Here is a 23726-nt window from a genome sequence, read left to right on the forward strand (position 1 = left end):
AACAGTTAGGTGTTGCCACTCTTTATCTTAAGTCAGTTTTTATGTTTTTCCAATTGAGAGATTAAATAAGTTATATCTCCGGAGTACCTACTACGATCTGCATCAAATTTTTTTTGTAGCATATTTAAACCATTCTCTTGTTGCTATGTAGAAAAAAGTAGAAGGGTGTTTGTTGTTGTTTTGAAATAAAAAAAATAAAGTTTGTTTTGCAGAAAATACAAGTTGTCTATTACTTCAAATCCCTTTTAAGCTTAAAAAAGGCCAAAAACTTTTCAGAACAATTAATACTGGACTCTCAAAGGATTTGTATCAATAGGTAATTGCTAAAAAGTTGTTTACTTTTGAAAAGAATTTGCAAAAATAAATAAATAAAAACACTTTTGATTGAAAGTGTACTAAATATTAAGAATAATGATTTGAAGAATAGCATAAAAAATATTTTTAATAGAATTATTTTGCTTTTTTTTTTTGTCATTAAAGGATGGAAAAAAAAAATTACCCTTGAAAATTTTTCTTAGCATAAACTTGTTTGGATTACGTTACACCTGACAATGAACTTCCACACTTACAGTAAGTACTCCACAACTCTATATTTCTCTGAAAAAGATTATTTTTGCTGATTGAAGTATATTTTAAAAACTCTTTGAAACTTATTGATAGAAATTCTTGCTTTTCCATCTTCTGATACAAAGGAAATAGTAAATTTTTTAAAAAATGCCGTCCGCACAAGCATGCCTTTCATTTCACATTTTATAATCGACGAAAGCTGTGTGTCGATTGACTTTCAAAGCGGAAGATGAATGATGCGTATTGCATGAGTATTGTAAGAGCGGAAGATCATTGTCAGGTGTTTTACGTAATCCAAACAAGTTTAGGCTATGAAAACTTTTCAATAGTAATTACATTCTTTTTTTTTCCATCTTTTATTGTCAAAAAAAAAAAAAGCTTAATAATGCCATTAGAAATATTTTTTATACTATTCTTCAAATTATTATTCTTAATATTTTGTACACTTTCAATCAAAAGTGTTTTTATTTATTTATTTACTTATTTTTTGCGAAGTCTTAAACGGAGGTTTTTGCGCAAGTCTTTTCCAAAGTAAACAACTTTTTAGTGATTAACTATTGATACAGATCATTTGAGAGTCCAGTATTAATTGTTCTGAAAAGTTTTTGGCTTTTTTAAGCTTAAAAGGGATTTAAAGTAATAGAAAACTTGTATTTTCTGCAAAACAAACTTTATTTTTTTATTTCAAAACAACAAAAAACACCCTTTTTCTACGTACAAGCTTCCTACTTTTTCTACATAGCAAGAGAATGATTTAAATATGCTACAAAAAAAAATTGATGCAGATCGTAGTAAGTACTCCACAGATATAACTTATTTAATCTCCCAATTGAAAAAACATAAAAACTGACTTTAGATAAAGAGTGGCAACACCCAACTGTTCAAAGAATACTTTCATTCACACTGAAATGTCATTTACACTGAGAGAGAAAAATATTTGTTTAAAATTGATACCAAATTCAGCTTAATTTGTTAAAAAATAGAGAAATTAGAGAGATTTTCTGAATTCATGCCAAAACGGGGACTCCGAAAAATGATCAAAAATCGAATTTTTGAAAAAATTCTCCAAAACGTAATTTTTATTCAAAAAATCTAAAAAATTTATTTGGGCTTTTCTCATAGATATCTATTTCTAAAAAAATAATGGACAAAATCTGAGACATGACAGCACATGGCATTAAGCAATTTGATGTGAAATGACCCTATTATGTAGCTCTCTCCTGAAAATGTTTTGAGAATAACTTCTAAAATTGCAATTTTATTTTTGCTGACATTCGGAAGGAGCATAGAAGTCGGAGGTTCTCTTCCAGGGAGGGGCAGTGCCCCTCTTTGTACCCCTCTGACTATACCCATGCCAAATGTGCTTGGAAACAAACTCCTGGGGTTTCCACGTTCAGTGGACCACCTAACCAGAACATCTGCCTTGCACCCTAGAACTTTTGGTCTCATAAATTAAGATGGATGCAATAGGCTTGGCACCCAGGGGATGTTGCGCCACTGAGTTTAGTTTATTTGATTAATAATTTTTTTTTCTTGTTTTTCAAAAATGAAATTTTTAAAAAACAAACTTTTTTATAGTATGCTAGCTTACACTTTACAAATAATAATTGCTTACATTAACTACTGTAGGTACTGGTGTGTGCTACTATTTGTAATCTGTTAAGTGGTGCTTAAAAATATTTTATGTATTTATTATATATATACAGGGTTGTCCAAATTAAAGTTCCCCAACTCAGAGGCCTGTGCAGGATGTTCTATGGGTCATAATGTGATGAAATTTTGGAAACAGACAATTCAGATCATGCGCTCGTTATTTATTTTTTAAAAAAAAGTACCTGAAGTTGCCGATAGGTGGCGTTGCAGATCAACAAGACATTCTATAGATGTTCTATATGTCTGCCATGGTTCTCCACAACTTTTTCCATCCGTAAAGCAGTGTGTTCCACAGCGGAACGCAATAAGTGCACATTAATACCAAGCACATTCTGAATAATTGAGTCTTTCAGATCTGCCAAGGTTGCTGGATTTTCTCGGTAGACTTGATCTTTTAAAAATCCCCATAACCAAAAGTCGCATGGGGTGAGATCAGGTGAGCGAGGAGGCGAAGCTGTTGGGAAACAGCGACTGATCACACGTGCATCAGTGAAAGTTGCCCGTAACACCTGTTGAACGCCCAGAAGAATATGGGGAGGTGCACCATCCTGCATAAATATCGTGTCCTGGAGGTGGCCATGTTGTTGCAGTTCAGGAATCACAAACGTTGTCAACATGTCCTGATATCGTCTTCCTGTGACAGAGCAGGTTTCGAATCCTCTTGGAGTCACCTCTTCAAAAAATAAGGCCCAATGATGAATGTTGCAGTGAAACCGCACCATACCGTAACCTTTGATAACTTATGATGTTTAAACGAAAAGCCGAAAGGCTAAATTCCGTAAGTCGGTCAACAATGTTACATGCTTATACAAGCAGAGATAATACCACACAATGGAAGATGCAGAATCAAATGTTAATGTGAAGAAATGAACATTGGAAACTTGGTTAAAATCTTACCAAAAATTTATTGGTCCATAGAAACTAAAATAAATAAACTAACAAAATAAGTTTATAAGAATAAACCCTGGCCATAAGTGGAGGTGGAGTTCGCAACTCCCCAACACCTACCGGACCTAACACACAAGAGGCTGACGAACACGAAAGAGAGAGAACGATTGGAATCATTCACTATTTATACTTGCCTCATTTGCATATGATTGGGCATCAAAGGATGCCAACCTAAAACTGAAACTTTACACATGCCGAAAGAGTTGAGAAGTTAATCTAATTTGAATAAAGTAAATTTTATATTACATTACATTAGGAATGAGAACGCGGTTAAATATCGTTTACCGATGTCTATCATATCCCCCCCTTCTCATTCAGTAATGTTATTAAACTTTAAATTTTTATACAATTTTAATAGATTCAAAAATAACCCCCAAAAAAATCCACAAAGGGCCAGGCTTAATCTTTTACAAAAAAAATTTAACAATTCAACAATAAACAAATATGGATATATATCCATCATAATACATCATCCATCAGCAGCTGCAACTCAAAGCATCACCGCTTATATTATTGAAGTCCTTTCTCAAAAAAGTCATTTTCTTGCCTACAGATGAGTCAAAGTCCGAGGAACAAGTAGTAAGTCCAAGACGAACATTTCCACATCAAAAACTATCTTGTCAAACTGTAATTCACAAAAATACTCGAAACAGTATATTTGAAAAAAATGAACACAAATGATTTGACAAAAAAATTTTTTTTTTTCACAATGACAAAACCATTTAAAACGCTAAGTTTCAAAAAATAAACTCTTGTCATTGACTCAAATTCCTCCATCTCAAAGATTAAACCAACGAGAAATTTGAAAAAGAATTTCAGTTGTTACAAAAATATTTATACTTTAATACCCCAATATATTATACTAAACAATTTAATACTATAAAAATTAACGAAATATTTGTTCACAAAAACGATTCAGTTCAAAACGTGTCTGCGGCTTCGTAAAAATATCGGCCTTGTTGGATTTACTCCCTACATGTTTTACGGTAAAAATGTCCCGCTGAACCAAATCACGAGCAAAAAATAATTTTACATCAATATGTTTTGTATGGTGATTTTCAATCGGAGATTTAACAAAGTCAATGGCCGATTGATTATCAACGTACATTACAGATTTTATTTTACTTTTTCTAACAATTCCCCAGCGTAAACATTCGTTTAATACACGGTCAAACCACATAAGCTCTTGAGACACTTCACAAAGGGCCACAAACTCACTTTCCATAGTGGAAAGGCTAATACAACGTTCCTTGAAGGTTCGCCATTCAATCGGCGCATTATCCAACAAAATTAACTGCCCCCAGAGTGAAGTTCGATCATCTCGATTAGCTGCGTAATCGGCGTCAGAAAAAGCTATTAATTGGGTTCTATTACAATTTAATCTAAGTTTCAAATCTTTTGTTTGAAAAACATAACCCAGAAGTTTTAAAAGACCGTTCCAATGAATGACACCAGGATTGCTTTGAAACTGACTGAAGATATTGACCGCATAACAAATGTCCGGTCTCGTCTGCTCGCAATGAAAGAAAGACAACCCAACAAATTACGATAAGGAATCTTTGACATTTCAAATTTTTCATTTTCTGTATTAGGACAATTCGATTTCGAAAAAACAGTACCTTTACAAATCGGCAATGACGAAACCAGAAAATTAAAATGTTTGAACTTTTCAAAATTTTCAATGATATATTTCAATGAAGCAAATTCAAACCATTTTCAGTTCTTTCAAATTCAACACCTAACAGTTTTTTCGTTTTTCCGAGAACTTTAAAGTCAAAATTTTTCCTAAGTAAATTTAAAACATGATTTAAATTGTTTTCTTTCCGTGCGAGCAAAACAATATCGTCAACATACAACAATAAAATGACACATGAATTGTAAATATAAACACAATTACATTCTTCAAATTTCTGAAAACCAATTTTCAATAAAACATTGTTTATCTCAAAAAACCACATACGGCCACTCTGGTGCAAACCGTAAATTGCTTTATTAAGCTTACAAACTAGATTTTCTTTCCCTTCAATTGCAAAACCTGGTGGTTGTCTCATAAAGATGCATTCTTTTAGAGGTGCATATAAATAAGCATTTTTTACATCGCACTGCAAATCGAACCAACCTTCTGATATTTTCAAGGAAAAGAAAAATCGAACCAATGAAAAATGAATCGTCGGACTAAAAGTCTGATCGTACGATTCAGGGGATTGTGCATATCCCTGACCAACAAGTCTCCCACGATACCTAACAATTTTTCCCCATTCATCTCTTTTAACATTGAAAACCCCTCTTGATCCGATTGGTTTTTCATTTGCCGGCAAAGGTGTTAAATCCCACACTTTTCTAGAATGCATAACCTCTAATTCATCCCTCATTGAATCTAACCATTGGTCCTTCTGCTTAGATTTAAGAACCTGTTTGTAATTCTTAGGTATTACAATTTCATCATCTAGTCATAAGTTACATAAATTTAAATGAACAGTTTGATCAAAATTTCACCTTGAGATAGATTTTTACCATTAAAATCAAATAAATGTGGCTTAAACAATATTGCATTTTTCGAACAATATTTTTCAACATCATTTAAAGAACGCAATCGTTTAGAAGAATGTTTCTCATAAAAATAAATATCAGTACGAGATTTATCTGACCTTGGGATTGTTTTCCTCACCCATTCAGTTTCACGCAGCTGGGCGCGTGATGGGTTTTCCCCATTTTCACTCAAGTCAGAATTCGAATCTGATTCATCCCCGCTCGTCTCGCTTTCACTCTCATCAGAAGATAAGAATTTAGACGACGTACTCAGGCTTTCACTTCCGTTATCCGATTCGGAATTCGATTCATTTTTTGAATTTTCAGAATCTGATTGAATATTTGACCATTTGAGACAGGGACCCAGCACAGCTCCACTAGAATCACTCTCTGATATATTTTTTAAAGCTTCTTTGTAATAAACATTTTCATTAAAATTTACATTTATACTTTCAAAAATTTTCTCGCTTTCGGGAATCCAGATACGAAAACCCTTAGTGTTAAATGCATAGCCCAAAAATATACCTTTTTTGGCTTTAACATCAAGTTTATTTCTCTGCTGACGGGGTGTTCCAAGATAACACAAAACACCAAAAGGTTTGACTTGCCTAGCACTTGGCTTACGTCCACCATATAACTCAAAAGGTGTTTTAGTTTGTCCTGAGTGACAAATCCTATTCCAAGTATAATTGAAATAAAGCATAGCATCCGGCCAAAATCTTTTACTTAGCCATCTTTCGGAAATGAAAAAGTTCTGGTACTTACACGCTTCCTTTTCCACTGATGGGGAACTGCACCTTGCAGTTTTCTTGCTCGCCTTCCTCTTATTTCGGACTGGAGAACTTGACTTTTTATGTCATCCGAGATCCTTGTCAACACTTTGATTTTTACACATATGCCGCCTATGGCCAGGTTTATTACAATTAAAACAAACTAGTTTCCCTTTTACTCCTTTCTTGTCAAAATTTCCCGGTTTCTTTACAAAGTTAACCCTGCCGATAATTTTATCATCCTCATCTTTTAGTCGAATTCGTGATACCTCGGCAATAAGTTCGCTGACTACTTTATTAAATGTGAATTCCTGTGCAGTAGTTCTAAGAATAACTTGACAAATATTGTCAAATTCTGAGGACAAATGACGCAAAACTTGAAAAATCAAATAATTTTCAGAGAAATTCGCGTCTATAGCCTTAATTCTTTCGAAAATTTGCCGAGTACGGGCAGCGAAAAGATTTATCGACTCTTCCTCTTTTATACGACATTGGGATAACTCTGAAAACAATGTCATATGCTGACAACGATTGTCAGGAAAGAAGTGATCTTTCAAAGCCTTCCAGGCATCGGCCGCGTTGACCTGATTTTCGATTATCTTTTTGAAATTTTTCTCCAAATTTAAATAAATTATGGATAAGGCCACATCCTGTCGATTTTGAAAATTACGAATCTCTTGCTCAGTAGCTTTTTTTGAAAAAGGTTCTTTTTCAATGCCATTGGCAATATTCCGCAGGCCTCGTTCCATTAGGACAAATTTAATATCCGATGACCAACTCACATAGTTGTCAGACCTTAATTTTTCGATAGGAACACTCTGGGATGCCATAATTGATAAGAACACGAAAAACGCCAACAATATAAAAAAAACCTAATTTCAAAAAAACAACCAACAAAATAACGTAAGACAAAACAACGTTAGAAGAAGCACAAATTTGTAAATTACAGCAGACGCGTGTTTCGGCAAAGGGTTTCAGTTTAAATAAAATCTGTTAAAGTAATATTTTATATTGAAAATTAATTAAATGTGAACATTTAAGTTCATATATTTAAAAATATATACAAAACTTATACTGTTGATTCTCAACCGGTTACATAGAAGTTGCTAATTCTTTATTAAAAATTTCAATTGGTACACATGGTTTTAAATACTTTTTTTTTTTTTTTTTTTGTATGACAAAGCATAATTTTGTACGTGTGCATATGTGCAAATGAAGGTGTTCAAAATATTGTGCAGTAATTGACTTAATGTAACAGAGGATAATTTTTCATTTGAAGAAAAAAATATTTGAGACTCCCTTTTACAGCTTTGGAGTAGTTTTTCTTCTCTTGACTATAGTGATGAAATAACTATAATGCCATTTCATGATCTGAAATTGAATTACCTCCAATTTGCTTCAGAAAAATTTTAATTTTTGCTAAAATTTATGAAGCGATAAACATATTTATTGTATGTTTTGGTTACAGAATGCATTATATTAAAAACATGCATTGTGAATAAAAACTGCTCTAGTTTTAAAATAAGTACTTAAATTTTATTATCAGTTTATTATTCTTCAATCTGTGATTTAAAAAAGCACTTTTTTTAAAACATCATGTATGCAGAATATTATGCAGTAATATTATGCAGAAATCATTTTTAAAAAATAAACTTTTTTTGTTTCTAAATAGCACACACTTAATATCATTATTGAGAACTGGAACTGAAATTAATTACTTTGGTAGTGTTGCAAATTTGTTTCCATAAAAGCTACCAACTTTTACATATGGAAGTTTTTATGTAATAGAATTATTGGTAATTGTTTGCATAAAATATTTTTTAAACGAATAATTCAGAGAAAAATGTTATCAAATATTCATTAATTACAACTAATTAATATTTATATTTATTCATTACTATTTTTGCAATAAATAAGACTTGATTAGATTACTCCGTTAGCTTTAGCATACTTTTGCACAGTTTTGGACAATAAAAACCAACTGTCCTGTCCAAAACCCCAACCCTGCATCAAACAAGTTTAAATGCTGTAATTTTATTTTTCATATCTATCGAAAAAGAAATCCTTATTTTTCTTAGAATTTAATAAATAAGTTAAAATATACATTTCACTTCTATATTTTTAGATTTTTTTTTCTTTGTAATCATATTTTGTAATGTAAGATATACTGCATTTTATACAATCACTAGTGATACCCGCACGGCTTCGCCCGCAATAGAAAAATTAAAGGTATTTTGGTTCGCTTGTATATTTACAAATAATGTATGGTGAATTTTCTCGCCAATTGGCTTGTACCGACGTTACAGTTCCACGTTATGATAATTTCGTATCTCGCCAATTGGCTTGTGCCCATGTTTCGATTCCACGTTATGATAATTTCGTAATTTATGATAGTTTTTTTTCTTAAAATTGGAATAAAAAAAGAACCACATCGAATTTTCGAAAAATCGCTTCGAGGTGCACACCCCCATGCTACATACTAACTTTGTGCCAAATTTCATGAAAATCGGCCGAACGGTTTAAGCGCTATGCGCGTCACAGACATCCTACGGACATCCTACAGACATCCTACAGACATCCTACAGACATCCTCCGGACAGAGAGACTTTCTGCTTTATTATTAGTAAAGAAGTAGAAAATCAATTTAAGCTCCAAACAACCAAATCTTTAACTATCCAAATCAAATTATAAGGAAACAATTGAAAATAAAACTATAATCAAAAGCTCAGAAAATTTTCTATAATTTCGGACGGAATTTAAGTTGCTGTTTTTTTTTACTACCATATTCAAAACAGCTCTGTATCTTATATGGCTCATATTCAACTTCACAAATAGGGAACAATGTTTAGCGATAAATTAACTCTCCCCCCCCCCCTCATTTATTGCACTGAATAAATTCATCCAAGATTTGACTTGTCGTAATTAGACAAATCCCCAATTATTCCAGCAAATTCGGTTTTCTACTAAAACACTTTATATTAGTTTTGTACAGTAGTGTGAGTTTGAATATGCATGTTTGAGCTTTATCTTTTTTTTTTTTTTTTTTTTTTTTTGATACATAAAAACCAATTGTTATTCTACTTTAAAAAGTTTTATTGCATGATTTTTTCAGGCTTTAACACAAGAAATAGTAAAAACTATTCGTGAAATAATAGCCCTGAATCCATTATACAGGGAATCTGTTCAACAGATGATTCAAGCTGGCCAACGAGTTATCGACAATCCTATTTATTTATCAGATTTAGGTAATAAATTTAAGCATTTTAAAAAGAAACTACATGAATTACATTGGTACTCTATTTCATGCTTTAAAATTCTGTATCAATGCTTTTTTTTTTATCACTTTTAGGGGCAGCTTTAACTGGAGCTGAACCACATGAGCTGCAACAAGTTATTGAGGAAACAGATGTAAGTTTTAATTTGTTTTTTCATGATAGCTTTTGGTAGGAGTGTGTTTGCTTTGATAGTTAATAAATAATTAATCTTGAAATGTTGTAAATCATTACCATTGCATTGGATGTGTATTGGTAAAAAGCATTATCATTTTCCACCTTAAAATGTTGTTACTTACCCAGATGTTCTCATCTCCGTAAAGAACAATGGTGCACCCTCTCAAAAGTTACAGAAATTGTCTTTTTTTTTTTTAATTTCTAAATACTATGGCAATTCATCATAGAGAATAACACATTAGATAAGTAAAAAGGAACTACAAAAGCACCATAAAGGTAGAGACATAAAAAAGTTACAATGATAATCAGAGATTATCGCCCCATAATGTTCCTTGCTCCCTAATATCTAGAATACCTCAGTCTCTTCATGGTTGCCCCACAGAAACGCATGTGGTCTCTATCCAAATTTTCATTTCTGTTACACATTTGGCACATAGCCACATCAAGAATGCCGAGGCGGTTAAGATGAACGGCCAGACAGTCGGATCTTGTCGATAGACGAAAAGTTTTTTGGTGAGAAAACCTTGCCGGAAATTGTTCCAGTTTACTTATTTAAATTACCCTATGTATTGTTATTTTTCTGCAAGCTATAAAATCTTCTGTCATTTCATATTGAGTCTTTGACACAGTATCAAAGTCTTCAAAGGTAAGTTTTTGAGCTTGAAAAATTTCTCAGTATGTTATTTATATTAGTAACTTGGTAATGAAAAAGCAAAGTAAAACAACAGTGCATTTGAGTCAGCAGCTTTTATTGACATTCAGAAAATCTTAAACCTTAGTGTCATATTTGAAATTTTTTGATTTTCTTGGCATTTTACTATTCTGGACTTGATTTTATGTGTGTGTGTGTGTGTGTAAAGAATGGGATTTATTTATTTGTTTGGAGAGGATGATCAAATTATAATTCTACTTTATGTTATGCAATAAAAGTCTTCTATCTTAGGGGTTTTTTTTTTTTTTTAATATGACTTTGTACCCTATTTATATGAAAGTAAGGTAATATTTTTTCTTGGCGTAATGATCGCCGTTGCAATTTATTCCGTCAACATAATTGCATCTTTCCCTTATAGATCCCTAACAGATTGTTATTGGCTTTGTCTTTACTTAAAAAAGAACTAGAATTGAGTAAATTACAGCAAAAAATTGGAAAAGAGGTAATATATATCTTTTTTTATTGAATGTGTATTGTTGATAATGCTCTTCTGTGATGAGAAATATTGATTCTTAAATTTTAGGTTGAAGAGAAAGTGAAAACCATTCATAGGAAGTATATGCTTCAAGAACAATTGAAGGCTATTAAAAAAGAGTTAGGATTGGAAAAAGATGATAAAGATGCCATTGAAGAAAAATTTCGAGAACGATTAAAAGTAAGCTCTATTACTACAGTACTATCGATTATCTGCAGAATAGAGTAGCAATTGGGCAAACGAATTTCACTGATGGTCTGAAAAATAAGTGAAACATGATACTAGTGCATGCAGTTGCTAAAAAAAAAAAAGATACTACTCACCTGTACAATCTAGCTAAAAATGATAACAGTGTATGTAAAGTCTAAAAAAGAATCATTCATTACTGTGAAACTCATTACACTCATACACAGCAAATTGTACACGCAGATCAAGTAAGGTTACAGCAGAAACATATAGGGAAGGGAAAATCTTTCAAAGAAAACTGGTCCGGTCACTCGCACACACACGTAAAGAGTGTAGGTGTAAAAATTGGGTTTTAACTAATCAGGTTTTGGTGACCTTGGGAGGTTTGATGTATTTGGAAGGGAAAGAAAGAAATACTGTCCAAAAAAATTGCTTTTGTATTTGTGAAGTTGAAATGGGGGTGCATTTTTCTGCATTCAGTAAATCACTGGCAAAAAAAAAAAAAATCATTGAAAGTTTGAATGATCCTAGATAAACTGCAGATCAGATAATCTGCCTGCACAAATAAATGAGAGTGTATTGCAAGGACACCCATATGGGGGGGGGGAGTAGAGGCTCAAGCCCTTCCTTAGAAATTAGAACTTCCTTGCTTTTAGTACTTTTTTCTTTGCAAAAATGTAAAAACATTTCTTCTCCTGCCATTAATGAATAAGTTATTAAAAATGTCAAATTTTAATGACTCTAATATAATCTGTTCTGAAATCGATTTCCATGGGGAAAATATCCTGCTAAACCATTGGGGAAATATCTGAGCCCCCCCCCCCCCTTACAATTTTGCATATGGGTGCCCATGGTGTACTTACTGTGTTTATTTGTAATATTGTCACTTTTATATTATAGTGAATTGTGTTTGTAGATGCATTAAAGTATTGTAAATAGATTTCTTTTTTTTTTTTTTCTGCTTTTTTAAAGAAAATTATTGTAATCATCAATCCGAAAATGTATCATAATTATTTTATTATTGATCCATTAATTGTTATTTTCAGGATTTAACTGTTCCCACAGCTGTTATGGAAGTTATTGATGAAGAAATAAACAAACTCTCCTTTTTAGATAACCATTCATCAGAATTCAGGTTAGATTAAATTGACAGATTTGTTTATTCTTACTGTGAGCAGTGCATATGCTAAATCCATTGTATCATTGTTTTTCAATAGAATGAATGCTAATAAAATGTTGTGTATAAGAAAAAAGGCCTGAAATTTATATTATTCAAGTCATTGTGCAGTTGACTTGAACAAATTGTCTGCAAACTGAAAAACCCTTCTCCTTCCTTTTTTTTTTTTTTTTGCTTTGTTCAACACAATTTTGCGTTTATTACGAAAATGTTTATTGTATCCTTCGCTTTTGATATTTTTTGAAAGCATTCATTGAATTATATTAAAAGTAGCCCAAGTGAGTAGTCCTAATTCATTACAGTGGCCGTCACTTATATAAATCCCGTTTGTTCCAAAAAGTTTTGATTTCAAAAAGTTTTGATTTTATAAAGTGGCTGATTCAATTAAGCGGTTAGTTCAACAAACAGGATTTTGTCCTGTTTTTGAGGATTTAATTCATTAAAGCAGTTGATTCAATTAACCGGCGTTCACTGTACTTCATTTTATTCTTAAATTCGCTTTTGCAGTACAATAACTTATTTTATTTTTTTTCTTTTCAGTGTAACAAGGAATTACCTGGATTGGTTAACAAGTATACCTTGGGGGAAAAGCAGCGAAGAAAATATGGATCTTGATCGAGCAGCTGAAGTGTTAGAGCAAGATCACTATGGAATGGAAGATGTTAAGAAGAGAATACTGGTATAATTATAATTTGATCTTGCTAACTGTTCAGAATGTAGACATAGTTATGTTCGAATCAGTGCTGTAGTGGGAGGTATCATACGGGTACGTTGTTTCAAAAAATATTTATTTTTTATTGTAAAAATGATGCAAATTTATGGTAAATTGATTTAAAACCAATGTTTCTTAAATTACAGCTGGCTAAGTAATCTAAACTGATTTTTCTTGGCCTAACGAAATTCCATTATGATATCCTTTCTATAAAAAAAGAGCATTCCCCCAAATATTTTTTTCTGCTACAGCACTGGTTAAAATGACCTGAGACTCACTTTAGATACCCATAAATATCATAGCATTGTATTCATATATTATTTCTGCACCACATTCATGTTTTGGGAAGGTTTTGTTTCATAGCACAATGTTGCATGCACAGTTTGTGATTTTAACTCATTGTTGATTTTTTCAACTCCAAAAAGGCAATGAAACTTATGATTTTGTTTGGAAAAGTCTTTTTTTTTTCTTTTTTTTTTTTTGTCATCCATTTCAAAAAAAAAAAAAAAAAAAGAAACTCTGCAGTGAACTTGTACTATTCCAGATTTATGACAAAAATTACTTATGAATTTTTAAATTCATAAATGTCATGAACTTTGATCAGCTTTCTGTGTGATATTTTCTTTTTTAGTTGTAACAAAATCTCAAATTTCAAAATTATAAAATGAAGCGGGTTCACCTGTTTGCCCTGAAGAAAATCAAAATGTTGGATATGAAAAAGCTCCCCTCTCTTTTTGTTGCTATCATTATTTTCTTTTTATATGTTTTTATTTATTTATTTTCCTAATTTTGTCATTTCCCTCCCCCCCCCCATCAAGCTTTGCATTGGAAAAACCGATTGAAAAAACAAATATTTTTTTTAGGAATTCATTGCAGTTAGCAAACTTAGAGGTACCACTCAGGGCAAAATTTTATGCTTTCATGGTCCACCTGGTGTAGGCAAGACAAGTATTGCTAGATCAATTGCTAAAGCTCTTGGCAGAAATGTAAGTACTTCTATTCAGCTAGGCTTTTTAATTTTGAAAGAAAAAAAAATCTTATTAACTTATTGTGAACATTTTTAGTATTACAGATTTAGTGTTGGTGGAATGACTGATGTTGCTGAAATAAAGGGTCACAGGTATTTTTTTAAGTATTATGAAAATTTTTAAACTGATGTTTTGCTGAAAGTTATCATATCAATATTTTTATTTGTATGTATCTGTATGTTTTATAGTTCATTTATTTTCAAAAAAAATGTGAATATTCTCCAACAGTAATGAAGATATTTTATATGTAAAACAGTATTCATTTTCACCACTGTAGTTTTCGTGCTTCAATGAGATAGGCATTTCATCCTTTAACTATTCATTTATACATTTTATACAGATATAGGCTTCCCCACTTTTTAGCACTAGCGCAGTTGCTGTTTTTAAGTGGTTCAATCTTGGTCAAATAAAACACAGGTTTTCATCCATTATGGAATTGGGTCTTATTTATTCATGCAGTATTTTAGTGTATTACAGAAGAAAAAATGTATAACTGGTACTTCTTCGGACTGTATTATGAATGATGGATTTATTCTTGACTACATGCAGATAAAATATACTAAAAGTACAGTAAAACCCGCTTAATGAAATAGCCATTTTGCAACGAAAAATTATTCTAATAAGCAGGATATTCCATTAACTGGGTTAAAAATAACACGTTACAAAGGTATGGTACATTGAAAATGTATTCTATAAGGTGCAGAGGCATGCTGGGGGGGGGGGGAGGACCCCGGGCCTGAGCTTGAAGGGGGCCCAATATTTTTAAAACAAGGGGTGAAATATAGAGGTAAATAATAAGGAGGGGGCCCGGAAATGTCATTTGTGACTGGCCTCAAAATTTGTGTACGCCCCTGATTAAGCGGGATATTCTTTTAACTGATATTCTAATAAGTGTTCTCGACTGTATAAGTCTGAGTATAGTGTATGTTTAAACACAAGTAGTTTTATGTGAATTTATTTCAAGGGGAAATAAGGGTGTTATGAGCGTATTAATGATATTAAAAAATGAAAGTTGTATAATTGTTTCTTACACTTATTAATTTAATAAATTCTACTGTATTTTCTTTATGAAAACTAACAATCACTTTGTGTCACTTTTGTTTTTTAGGAGGACCTACATTGGTGCCATGCCTGGTAAAATCATTCAATGCCTGAAGAAAACTAAAACTGAAAATCCACTTATTTTAATTGATGAGGTTCGCAGTTAATTATTTGAAATACAATTAGTTACGTGAAATACAACCGCCAGCTCAGTCATTTCCAGCCGAGGACTGCAGTTTCGTGCTTATTACACTCATCAGCCCGGCATAGGAAAGTGACTGAGCTGGAGATGGAAAACCTCTTAAGGAAGCCAAGAGTGCGAAAATTCTAATAGTCTGCAGTATAAATAAATTCGAATAGTCTGCAGTAAATTCTAATAGTCTAGTAATTCTAATGGTCTGCTAATTCTATATTAGCTACCAGTTTGTTTCGCACTCTTGGCTTCCTTAAGAGGTTTTCCATCTTCGCTCAGTCACTTTCCTATGCCGGGCTGATGAGTGCTAATAAGCACGAAACTTCAGTCCTCGGCTGGAAATGACTGAGCTGGCGGTGTATTTCACGTATTTTTGCTTTAGCCCTGGCTATTGGGCGGCAATTTACTGAATATACAATTAGTTATTTTTACTGGTTTTTAACTTTACTACATTAGTGACCAAACACTATATGGTCTTCATTATTATTGTCTTTGTTCACCGTGAAAGTAATTTGTAGTATAATTTGTTTTCTTTTAATGTTTTGGTAATATTTTAATTGGCACTCATATTCTATACAGTAAGATATCTTATCATTCATAAATATTGTATTTAAGCATTTTCACATGTACGAAAACTAAACATTAGGGGGGAAAGGTGACAACATAAAGCTCTTCTATTTATTTATTTTTACTCTAATGAGACCATATAGTTCTATGGTTTTGCAGCTTTCAGAACAAGGATGTTTTCATTCATGACATTAATTTTTCAGTGCATCTTTTTGAACTGAAAAATTAAAAGCATAACATAGTGCCCTGTTTAGAAGCATTTTGAAGATTTCAAAATGAAAAACAGTTTTATAATTTAAACTAAATTAAAAGAAAAACTTCAGACATTTTTAATTAAATTAGTTTATACTAAGAATTTTGTTATTAAATTTTCTACTTAGCAAATATACACAAAAAAACTTCAGCTTTTGTTGTATTTGCATTTGATTATGTGTAGTAAAATTCTTCTTTAAGCATAACCATTTAATGATGTGTAAGCAGTTGTTGACACAGCTGCATCTGTCTGTAGCATGTTGTATTGTAAATGACTAGTTATGGGCATGATTAGAGGGGTTTTTTTTTTTTTGAGCAGTAACGATTGCTTATTGTTTTTATTTGACTGTTTTTATTCCTATCATTTTATTTTCCCACCGCCACCCTCTGCAGCATCACCGTCGACCGGCTCCTCACGATGCTGCTCCTATAGGGAAAGCCGTCTCCAGGTTGCATCCATGTCCTACACACACGCGCATACATACACAACTACACACACACACACACATACACATACACACACAAACACATACACACATACAGACACCTACACATACACACATACAGACACCTACACATACACAAACATAAACACATACACAGATGCGTACATACAGACACCTACACACACACACAAAAACTTATACACACAACTACCCACACACTCATGCTTGCACATAGACACAAACACATGTGCCTACACAAAGATGCACATACCCCCCCCCCACACACACACATTCATACACACAACTACCCACACACTTATGCCAGCACACAGATACAAACACACATGCCTACACACACATACACATACCCTACACACAAACACACATACCCTCCACACACAAACACACATGCCTACATATGTACACTCGTGATTGCGAAAAACATAATTTGAATTCAAAATGTCAAAATTCAAATTAATTTTTTTTTTTTTAATTTTTCATATTGTTGTTGAACTGTAAGGTTGCAATTCTAGTTCATGGAAAAAAACTTTTTCTGGTGGTGTTAGAACTTAGAAATTGCGCTTTTATAGCCTTGGAGTTTTCATTAATTTTCAACTATGATTTAAATACATTTTTTGAATGCTTTTATTTAACTAGTTGTGGTTCCACTTGTTTAGTTATAGTCATACTAAATATTAGTAATGCTCATTAGCTGAATTCAATCATTTTCAGGAAATACACACACAAAAAAAAAACGACATTCAAGAATATAAATATATTTTTTTTTTTTTTTTTTTTTTTTTGAATATAATCTTTTAAGTTAAGTATTTTTTAAATCTGAAATTTAGAAGTATCTTGACTTTCCAATCCAAGCTACATTAAAATTAGTGTATGGATAACTGACTAATCGCTTTTGAAAATTTCATCTGAATGACAACAAATAAATAAATTTAAAAACAATAATAATACTGTTCTACTGTTGCATTCTTTTATTTATTGTTTGCGAAATTTAGCTTATGTTTTATCATAATGTTATCTTCTAACGATTGCATTGGGAAAAATGTAGTTTCATCTTTTTCTTTTTAGTACACAAATGCAAAAACTAAATGTTAATAATTTGTTTTTAAAGTTTGAAGTTTTTGATTCTAAAATATTTTCTTCTATTTAACTGAATTAAAGTATCATTGTCATTCCTAAATAGTAGTTTTGTGAAAGATTGGCCACAAAATTTATTATGGCCATAATTCCCATAGCTAAAATACTTATCTTTAATTGACTAGTTATGGGCACATTAGCTTAAGAGGTTCTTAATTTTTTCAATTACAGCAAATTCTCGATTATCCACGAGTCAATCAGCAATCAAGAACATGTATTTTTGTAGCAAAAGCAAATACCAAAAACCTTTGTAGAAAAATTGTAAATTTTAACTTAGCTGTTTTTGTTTTATATATTTGCACATACTTGTTTTGTATTGATTTTAAGTTCTGTTGCGCAAAAATACCAAACATTTTTACTCTTTGTAGAAAGTATTATGCAACGATACAGTGAAGTTTTTGAGGAAGGACTATTTTTACCTTATTTTCCCCTCGTTTTAGCCTTTTTGCCATTTATCCGCAATTTTTATTATCCACGGCACCTGTACCACCCAATTCTGCTGATAATCAGGAGTTTACTATGGTGGCAAAAGAAGAAAAAGCTAAGGAATGAGTATGCACCAATGAAACTTTAATCTGATGAAAAAGGGCAGTGTCAGTTTCTTAAGAAAGAAATACTAAAAAAGCTTAAAATGCAAATAATATTCATTATTGGTGACTGAAATGCATTAGCATAATAAATCACCATCAGGGTTCAAAAACATCATGATGTTTTCGAAAATACCGAAAAGATCCGATGTTTTGATGTATATCGGATATTTTGATATATATCCGATATTTTCAATTAGAGCACAAACTTAAGTCTTCCAAATAGTAAATGTATCCTCAAATCACTCTTTGTTTTCTTATTATTATAATTACAATATGTATACTTAAAATTAAGGCTTCTTTCATTATTAATATCTAATATTTCATTTTAAATTTTTATCAATTTTAATTGAGTTATTTAGCATTAGTTGTTTTATTCATTTTTCTTCTGTTAGCTACTTTTACAGTTATATGATTCAGAAATAAAAATATATACATGCACAGTCATAAGACATTTTCTTTTTTCTGAGCAATGTTTAACATTTAACTAGGCACTTTTAATATAAATTAAAATTGTTGCATTACATACTAATTTTATGAATATAAGATGCAAGTAAAATAGGAGTATTTTATTACTTTATTATATTAATGATGTTTTAATACATCATAAAAATATAGTACATACCTTTTTTGGTTATTTTTAATTATAAATGAACAATTTTACTATGACAAATATACTTTTTATATTGAAAATACCGTAGTTGAAAAAATAAATATCAAAAATATCAAAATATCATGATATTTTCAAAATAAATATTGGATATATACCGTGATATATATTGGCGAACCCTAATCACCATGTCGATTAAAACTTATATTTAGGATAAATGTGGTGGGAGGTATATTTGAAAGAACCTATCTTTAGCATATACTGATACTGAATAACTTACTGAAAATATACTGATGTTGTTCTTGGAATATTGATAATAAGAGACAAACCTGCCCATTTCTGGTTGGCTTACCATGGCTAGTCATTTCCCCTTAAATTGAGTTTTGTGTTTCTCCATTACCAATTTATGATTTTAAAACATTATCATTAGAATGTTTATTTTCACATCAACAAACATCAGCATAGATTGAAAGTATAAAACTTTTTTTTTTTTTTTTTTGCTTAGATTGTGATTGGTACAGATAGGATTTTTCAGAGTAAACATATCATGCTGAGTGAATTACAATTTCAGGGTTTTTTTTTTTTTAAGTTTTAAACTGAAAGTGTTTGTTTCAATCTTTTATTCTTACATGATATTCCCCCAAAAGTACAATATTTGAAAAGTTGTCTGAATTTTAACTGCTTATTACTGACTTTTTTTTTCTTCAATATTATAGGTTGACAAGATTGGTCGCGGATATCAGGGTGATCCCTCCTCTGCTCTGTTAGAAGTATTAGATCCTGAGCAAAATGCAAATTTTTTGGATCATTATTTAGATGTGTCTGTTGATTTATCAAAGGTACTCAGCAGTGGCTAGTAATATTTTTAATTTATTTTTAAATAAAAAATTCTGTACGTATTGAAATCTTGCGATTATATCCATTTAACAAATTACTTTTATTGAATTTGTTATAGCTTTTTATGCATCAAGTTAGTTTTAAGAAGTTTTATTTAAAGATGAAATCATCATATACAAATGCTGTTTAAAACACAAACAAGTTTTAAACAAATGTCAAAATATTTTATAGGTTCAAAGCAGTATATCTTTGTTATATGGATAATAAGCAAAACAAATCCTTAAGTAGGCAGTCCTACCATTTATTATGATGAAAACATGTTTTATAAAAATATGAAAAAATAAGTAGAATTGTTAACAAGACAAGAAAAAAAAAGAAAAAAATTCACTATCTCTTTCAACTAAGAATTGGTTTGTCTTCTGTTTCAAACATGAGTGGCATTTAAATGAAACATGGACATGTAAACGCAAGTAGATCCAAATAAAAAGTGAATGTTTCTCTTATTTATATCCACGTTCTTACTACAATAACTTGAAATCACTATCTATTTCTATATGAGCATAAATAAAATTAAAAAAAAATAAAATCTTCTAATCTGATCCAGATGAACGAGGGATAAGGGAGTTTCTACTGGAAAAAAATAAGCTAACATGTCACCAATAAGGAGTACTCATCTTTTATTCTTCACAAAATTCGATGCAGGTAGCAAAAAATACACAACCAGCAAGTGTAGATCAGAAACAATGCTCATGCTCATATCACTCCTCAACAAATATGCTCAACACAATAGGAGTTATACTACCCCCCCCCCCCCAACATTGGAATTTGAAAATTACTATCCATTTGTATCGACCTTTTTTAACAATTCAGGGTTCGTACGGGTCATGGAAGTCCTGGAAAGTCATGGAAAAAATATTAGCAAATTTCAGACCTGGAAAAGTCGTGGAAAATTAATATTTTTATTAAAAGTCATGGAAATTCATTTTAAGTCATGGAAAAATGTCTTGGGTAATGGTTGAAAATAACACTAGCTAAAAGAGCGCTAGAAATATTGAGTGATTTAGTAATATTGCATACAAATTGAACAATCTCAAAAACAAATCCGAGTTTTGGAATCCAATTTCATCCGCTTCTGTAACAGCTGCTCAATTTTTTTTGTAATGTGATTGTATTACTTGGGCGTCGCTAATTTTAAATTAACCATTATTTTCAGCACTCATATTCTGTATAGTAGTGGACTTGCATATTATTGATTTTGTCACTCCCCTTCAAAAAGTGTAATTCAATTGCATCCGAGTTTGTATCAACTACTTGGTAAAAAATTCATTATTAAATTTACCAGAGTTTATCTTAATATGTTGAAGGCTTTAGAAAATGAAGACTTTAGTCAGGCAATAAGACATAGAAATACGGGAATTCTAATACTCTAAAACAGTGGTGCCCAACATACAGCTCGCAAAACTGATCCCTGTGGCCAGCTGAAATATCTGGTTTAGAAAAATGAATTTACTGAAAAACGTGACTTTACTTTAATGAACGCATATACTGTCAAGTTACCTGGGTGATTAGATGCACTAATGACACCAAAGGATAACGTTTTTATGAAGTAAATTTATTATTGGAAACTTAGTAATGATTCATTTAGTTTTCCCCTATTTATTACTATTCGGCACTACTTATTGAATATTTATTAGATATTTAAACATCAGTTGTATTGCATTCACTATATTTTTATTTTGCTTGAATTTATATGATAAAGACAAATACGAATAATTTATTAGTATCTGCAGTCTGCACTGATATTTTTTCAGTCACTAGTAAGTGCTTCAATGAGGCAGTGGCAGTTTTTCTACTGCCCATTACCAGAAAAGTTTTACTTTAAATAGTACTATTCGCTTCGTATAACGAGGTCATGAAAATTTTTATGAAGTCATGAAAAAGTCTTGGAAAAGTCATGGAATTTTTTTTATCCAAATTGAGTATGAACCCTGTCAATTTTCCTCTTATGCTCAAATTTAAATGGCAAGTGCAAGCTTGTTTGTCGTAAGTCTATCCCTTGACAGGTTCATTTCATAACTAAATTTTTTTTATTTACTGTTAAGAAAAATAAAATAAAATGAGCGGATGTGTGCATCACATGACTTCCTTTTACTCCAATTTAATGATACTAATGCCTCGGAGTAAGCAAAGAAACACTTTAAATGTTTTCATTCCAAATTTGTTGCGAATTTGAGCAAAGAAAACCTTTTATACAGATAAATTTTCCCAATGTTGGCAGTTTTAATGTGATTCAGTGGTTAACGCTCGAAATATGGCCAAATTAAAACTAGATTTAAAAAAATAAAAAAAATAACACCAAATTTGTCGCCAAGTTCGCAACAAAACTTGGCGGCCAGAAGCTTGGCGATATATTGTCAAGTGTTTGCCAAATTATATCAGCGCTTGAGTTTGCATTGAAATTAGCAATGATTTTACCCCAAAAATGTGTAAAAGACCCCCTTTGGAACATCCCAATGCAACCAAAAGGGAAGTTGCACAACTAGACCCCACTAGGAGTCTACATACCAAATTTCAACTTTCTAGAACAAACCGATTTTGAGTTATGCGAGATACATACACACATACACAAATACATACGGACGTCACGAAAAAACTCGTTGTAATTAACTCGGGGATCGTCAAAATGGATACTTCGGGTGTCTATACGTTCTTTGGCATCTATCCATGTGTGGTCGGGGTGAAAAAAAACTCAATATTCATTTGAGGGCGAACAAAATGGAAATTAAGGCAGATTTTTGAATGAAAATTTTTTTGAGAACACAATACTTGGGTTGTTCCATGTCAAATCAACGAAAAAAATGGCATTTTCAACCTGACCTTCTAACATTTTTTTGATATTTGGCTCAATTGTTAGGTTTACATAAAAAGGAATAAATATACAATAATAAGTCTCTATCTATTTTAGTTTCTGAGATAATTCGATCCAAAGATAAGCAAAAAATGTAAAATTTTGCATTTTGCTAATCATATAATGAGTCATTATTTGTTCCCGTATTGTCGCAGAACATTACTTTTGGTGTTTTTAGAAAGTGCTTGAATGGACCTTTTATTTGATATGTGACATGCTTATATTTCTTGATTTTTTTAATTTCAAGGTCAAACACTTTGACCTTTGATATTTCAGAAAGTGTATTTTAATTTTTCTTTAAAAAAAATGTTATTCCTACATCTATTTTTTACAATATACGAGCATATAAACATGGGATTGCCATGGGATGCTAAGTTACAAAATAAAATGTAACTTACCATTTCAGTACAAAATCGGCATTTAAGTTTTATTTTATATACATATTTTTAAAAAAATCAACCATACTGCAGCAAATATTTATTTAATAATATATTAAAACTAACACATTATTAAGGGGTATTATATACTATACATATGTACTGAACATAAATTAAAATTAATATCGATATTAAAAAAATTAGTTTTTTTATATGAATTTTAAAGAAAAAAAAATTTGCTGGCATATTTATTTTTGAAATGGCATAACATTTTTTTTTTAAATGAAAAATATTTTTTAGTATCATAGTATGTATATCCACTAAAAATAAAATAAATTACATGACTTTTTCATTCTAAATTTTTCACCTCCAGTTCCCTTTCATTTTAAATATTCCTTTGCTCTTTTTAAAATCATGCACTAAACAAGAACAACACTGTGATCAAATAAATATGTTGTTGGTTTTTGAAGTATACTAGAGTTTCCCAGTCAACCACATGGCCCTACAGGACCATGTATGCAGGGGTCGAAGTGGTCCTATATATCCT

The 23726-nt window shown here is 31.3% G+C and overlaps 1 protein-coding gene across 1 annotated transcript in view; it reads left to right on the forward strand.

Annotated features, from left to right (window-relative positions):
• Positions 1-23726, forward strand: part of LOC129221453 (lon protease homolog, mitochondrial-like) — a 66108-nt gene that overhangs the window by 16235 nt on the left and 26147 nt on the right. Inside the window, exons 6-15 of the mRNA XM_054855934.1 lie at positions 9580-9712; positions 9817-9875; positions 10987-11070; positions 11152-11283; positions 12336-12424; positions 13007-13145; positions 14042-14164; positions 14243-14298; positions 15315-15402; positions 19774-19896. Coding sequence (XP_054711909.1) covers positions 9580-9712; positions 9817-9875; positions 10987-11070; positions 11152-11283; positions 12336-12424; positions 13007-13145; positions 14042-14164; positions 14243-14298; positions 15315-15402; positions 19774-19896 — 1026 coding nt within the window. The remainder of the gene's footprint in view (positions 1-9579; positions 9713-9816; positions 9876-10986; positions 11071-11151; positions 11284-12335; positions 12425-13006; positions 13146-14041; positions 14165-14242; positions 14299-15314; positions 15403-19773; positions 19897-23726) is intronic.

Source organism: Uloborus diversus, chromosome 4 (assembly GCF_026930045.1).
Source record: "Uloborus diversus isolate 005 chromosome 4, Udiv.v.3.1, whole genome shotgun sequence".
NCBI lineage: Eukaryota > Metazoa > Arthropoda > Arachnida > Araneae > Uloboridae > Uloborus > Uloborus diversus.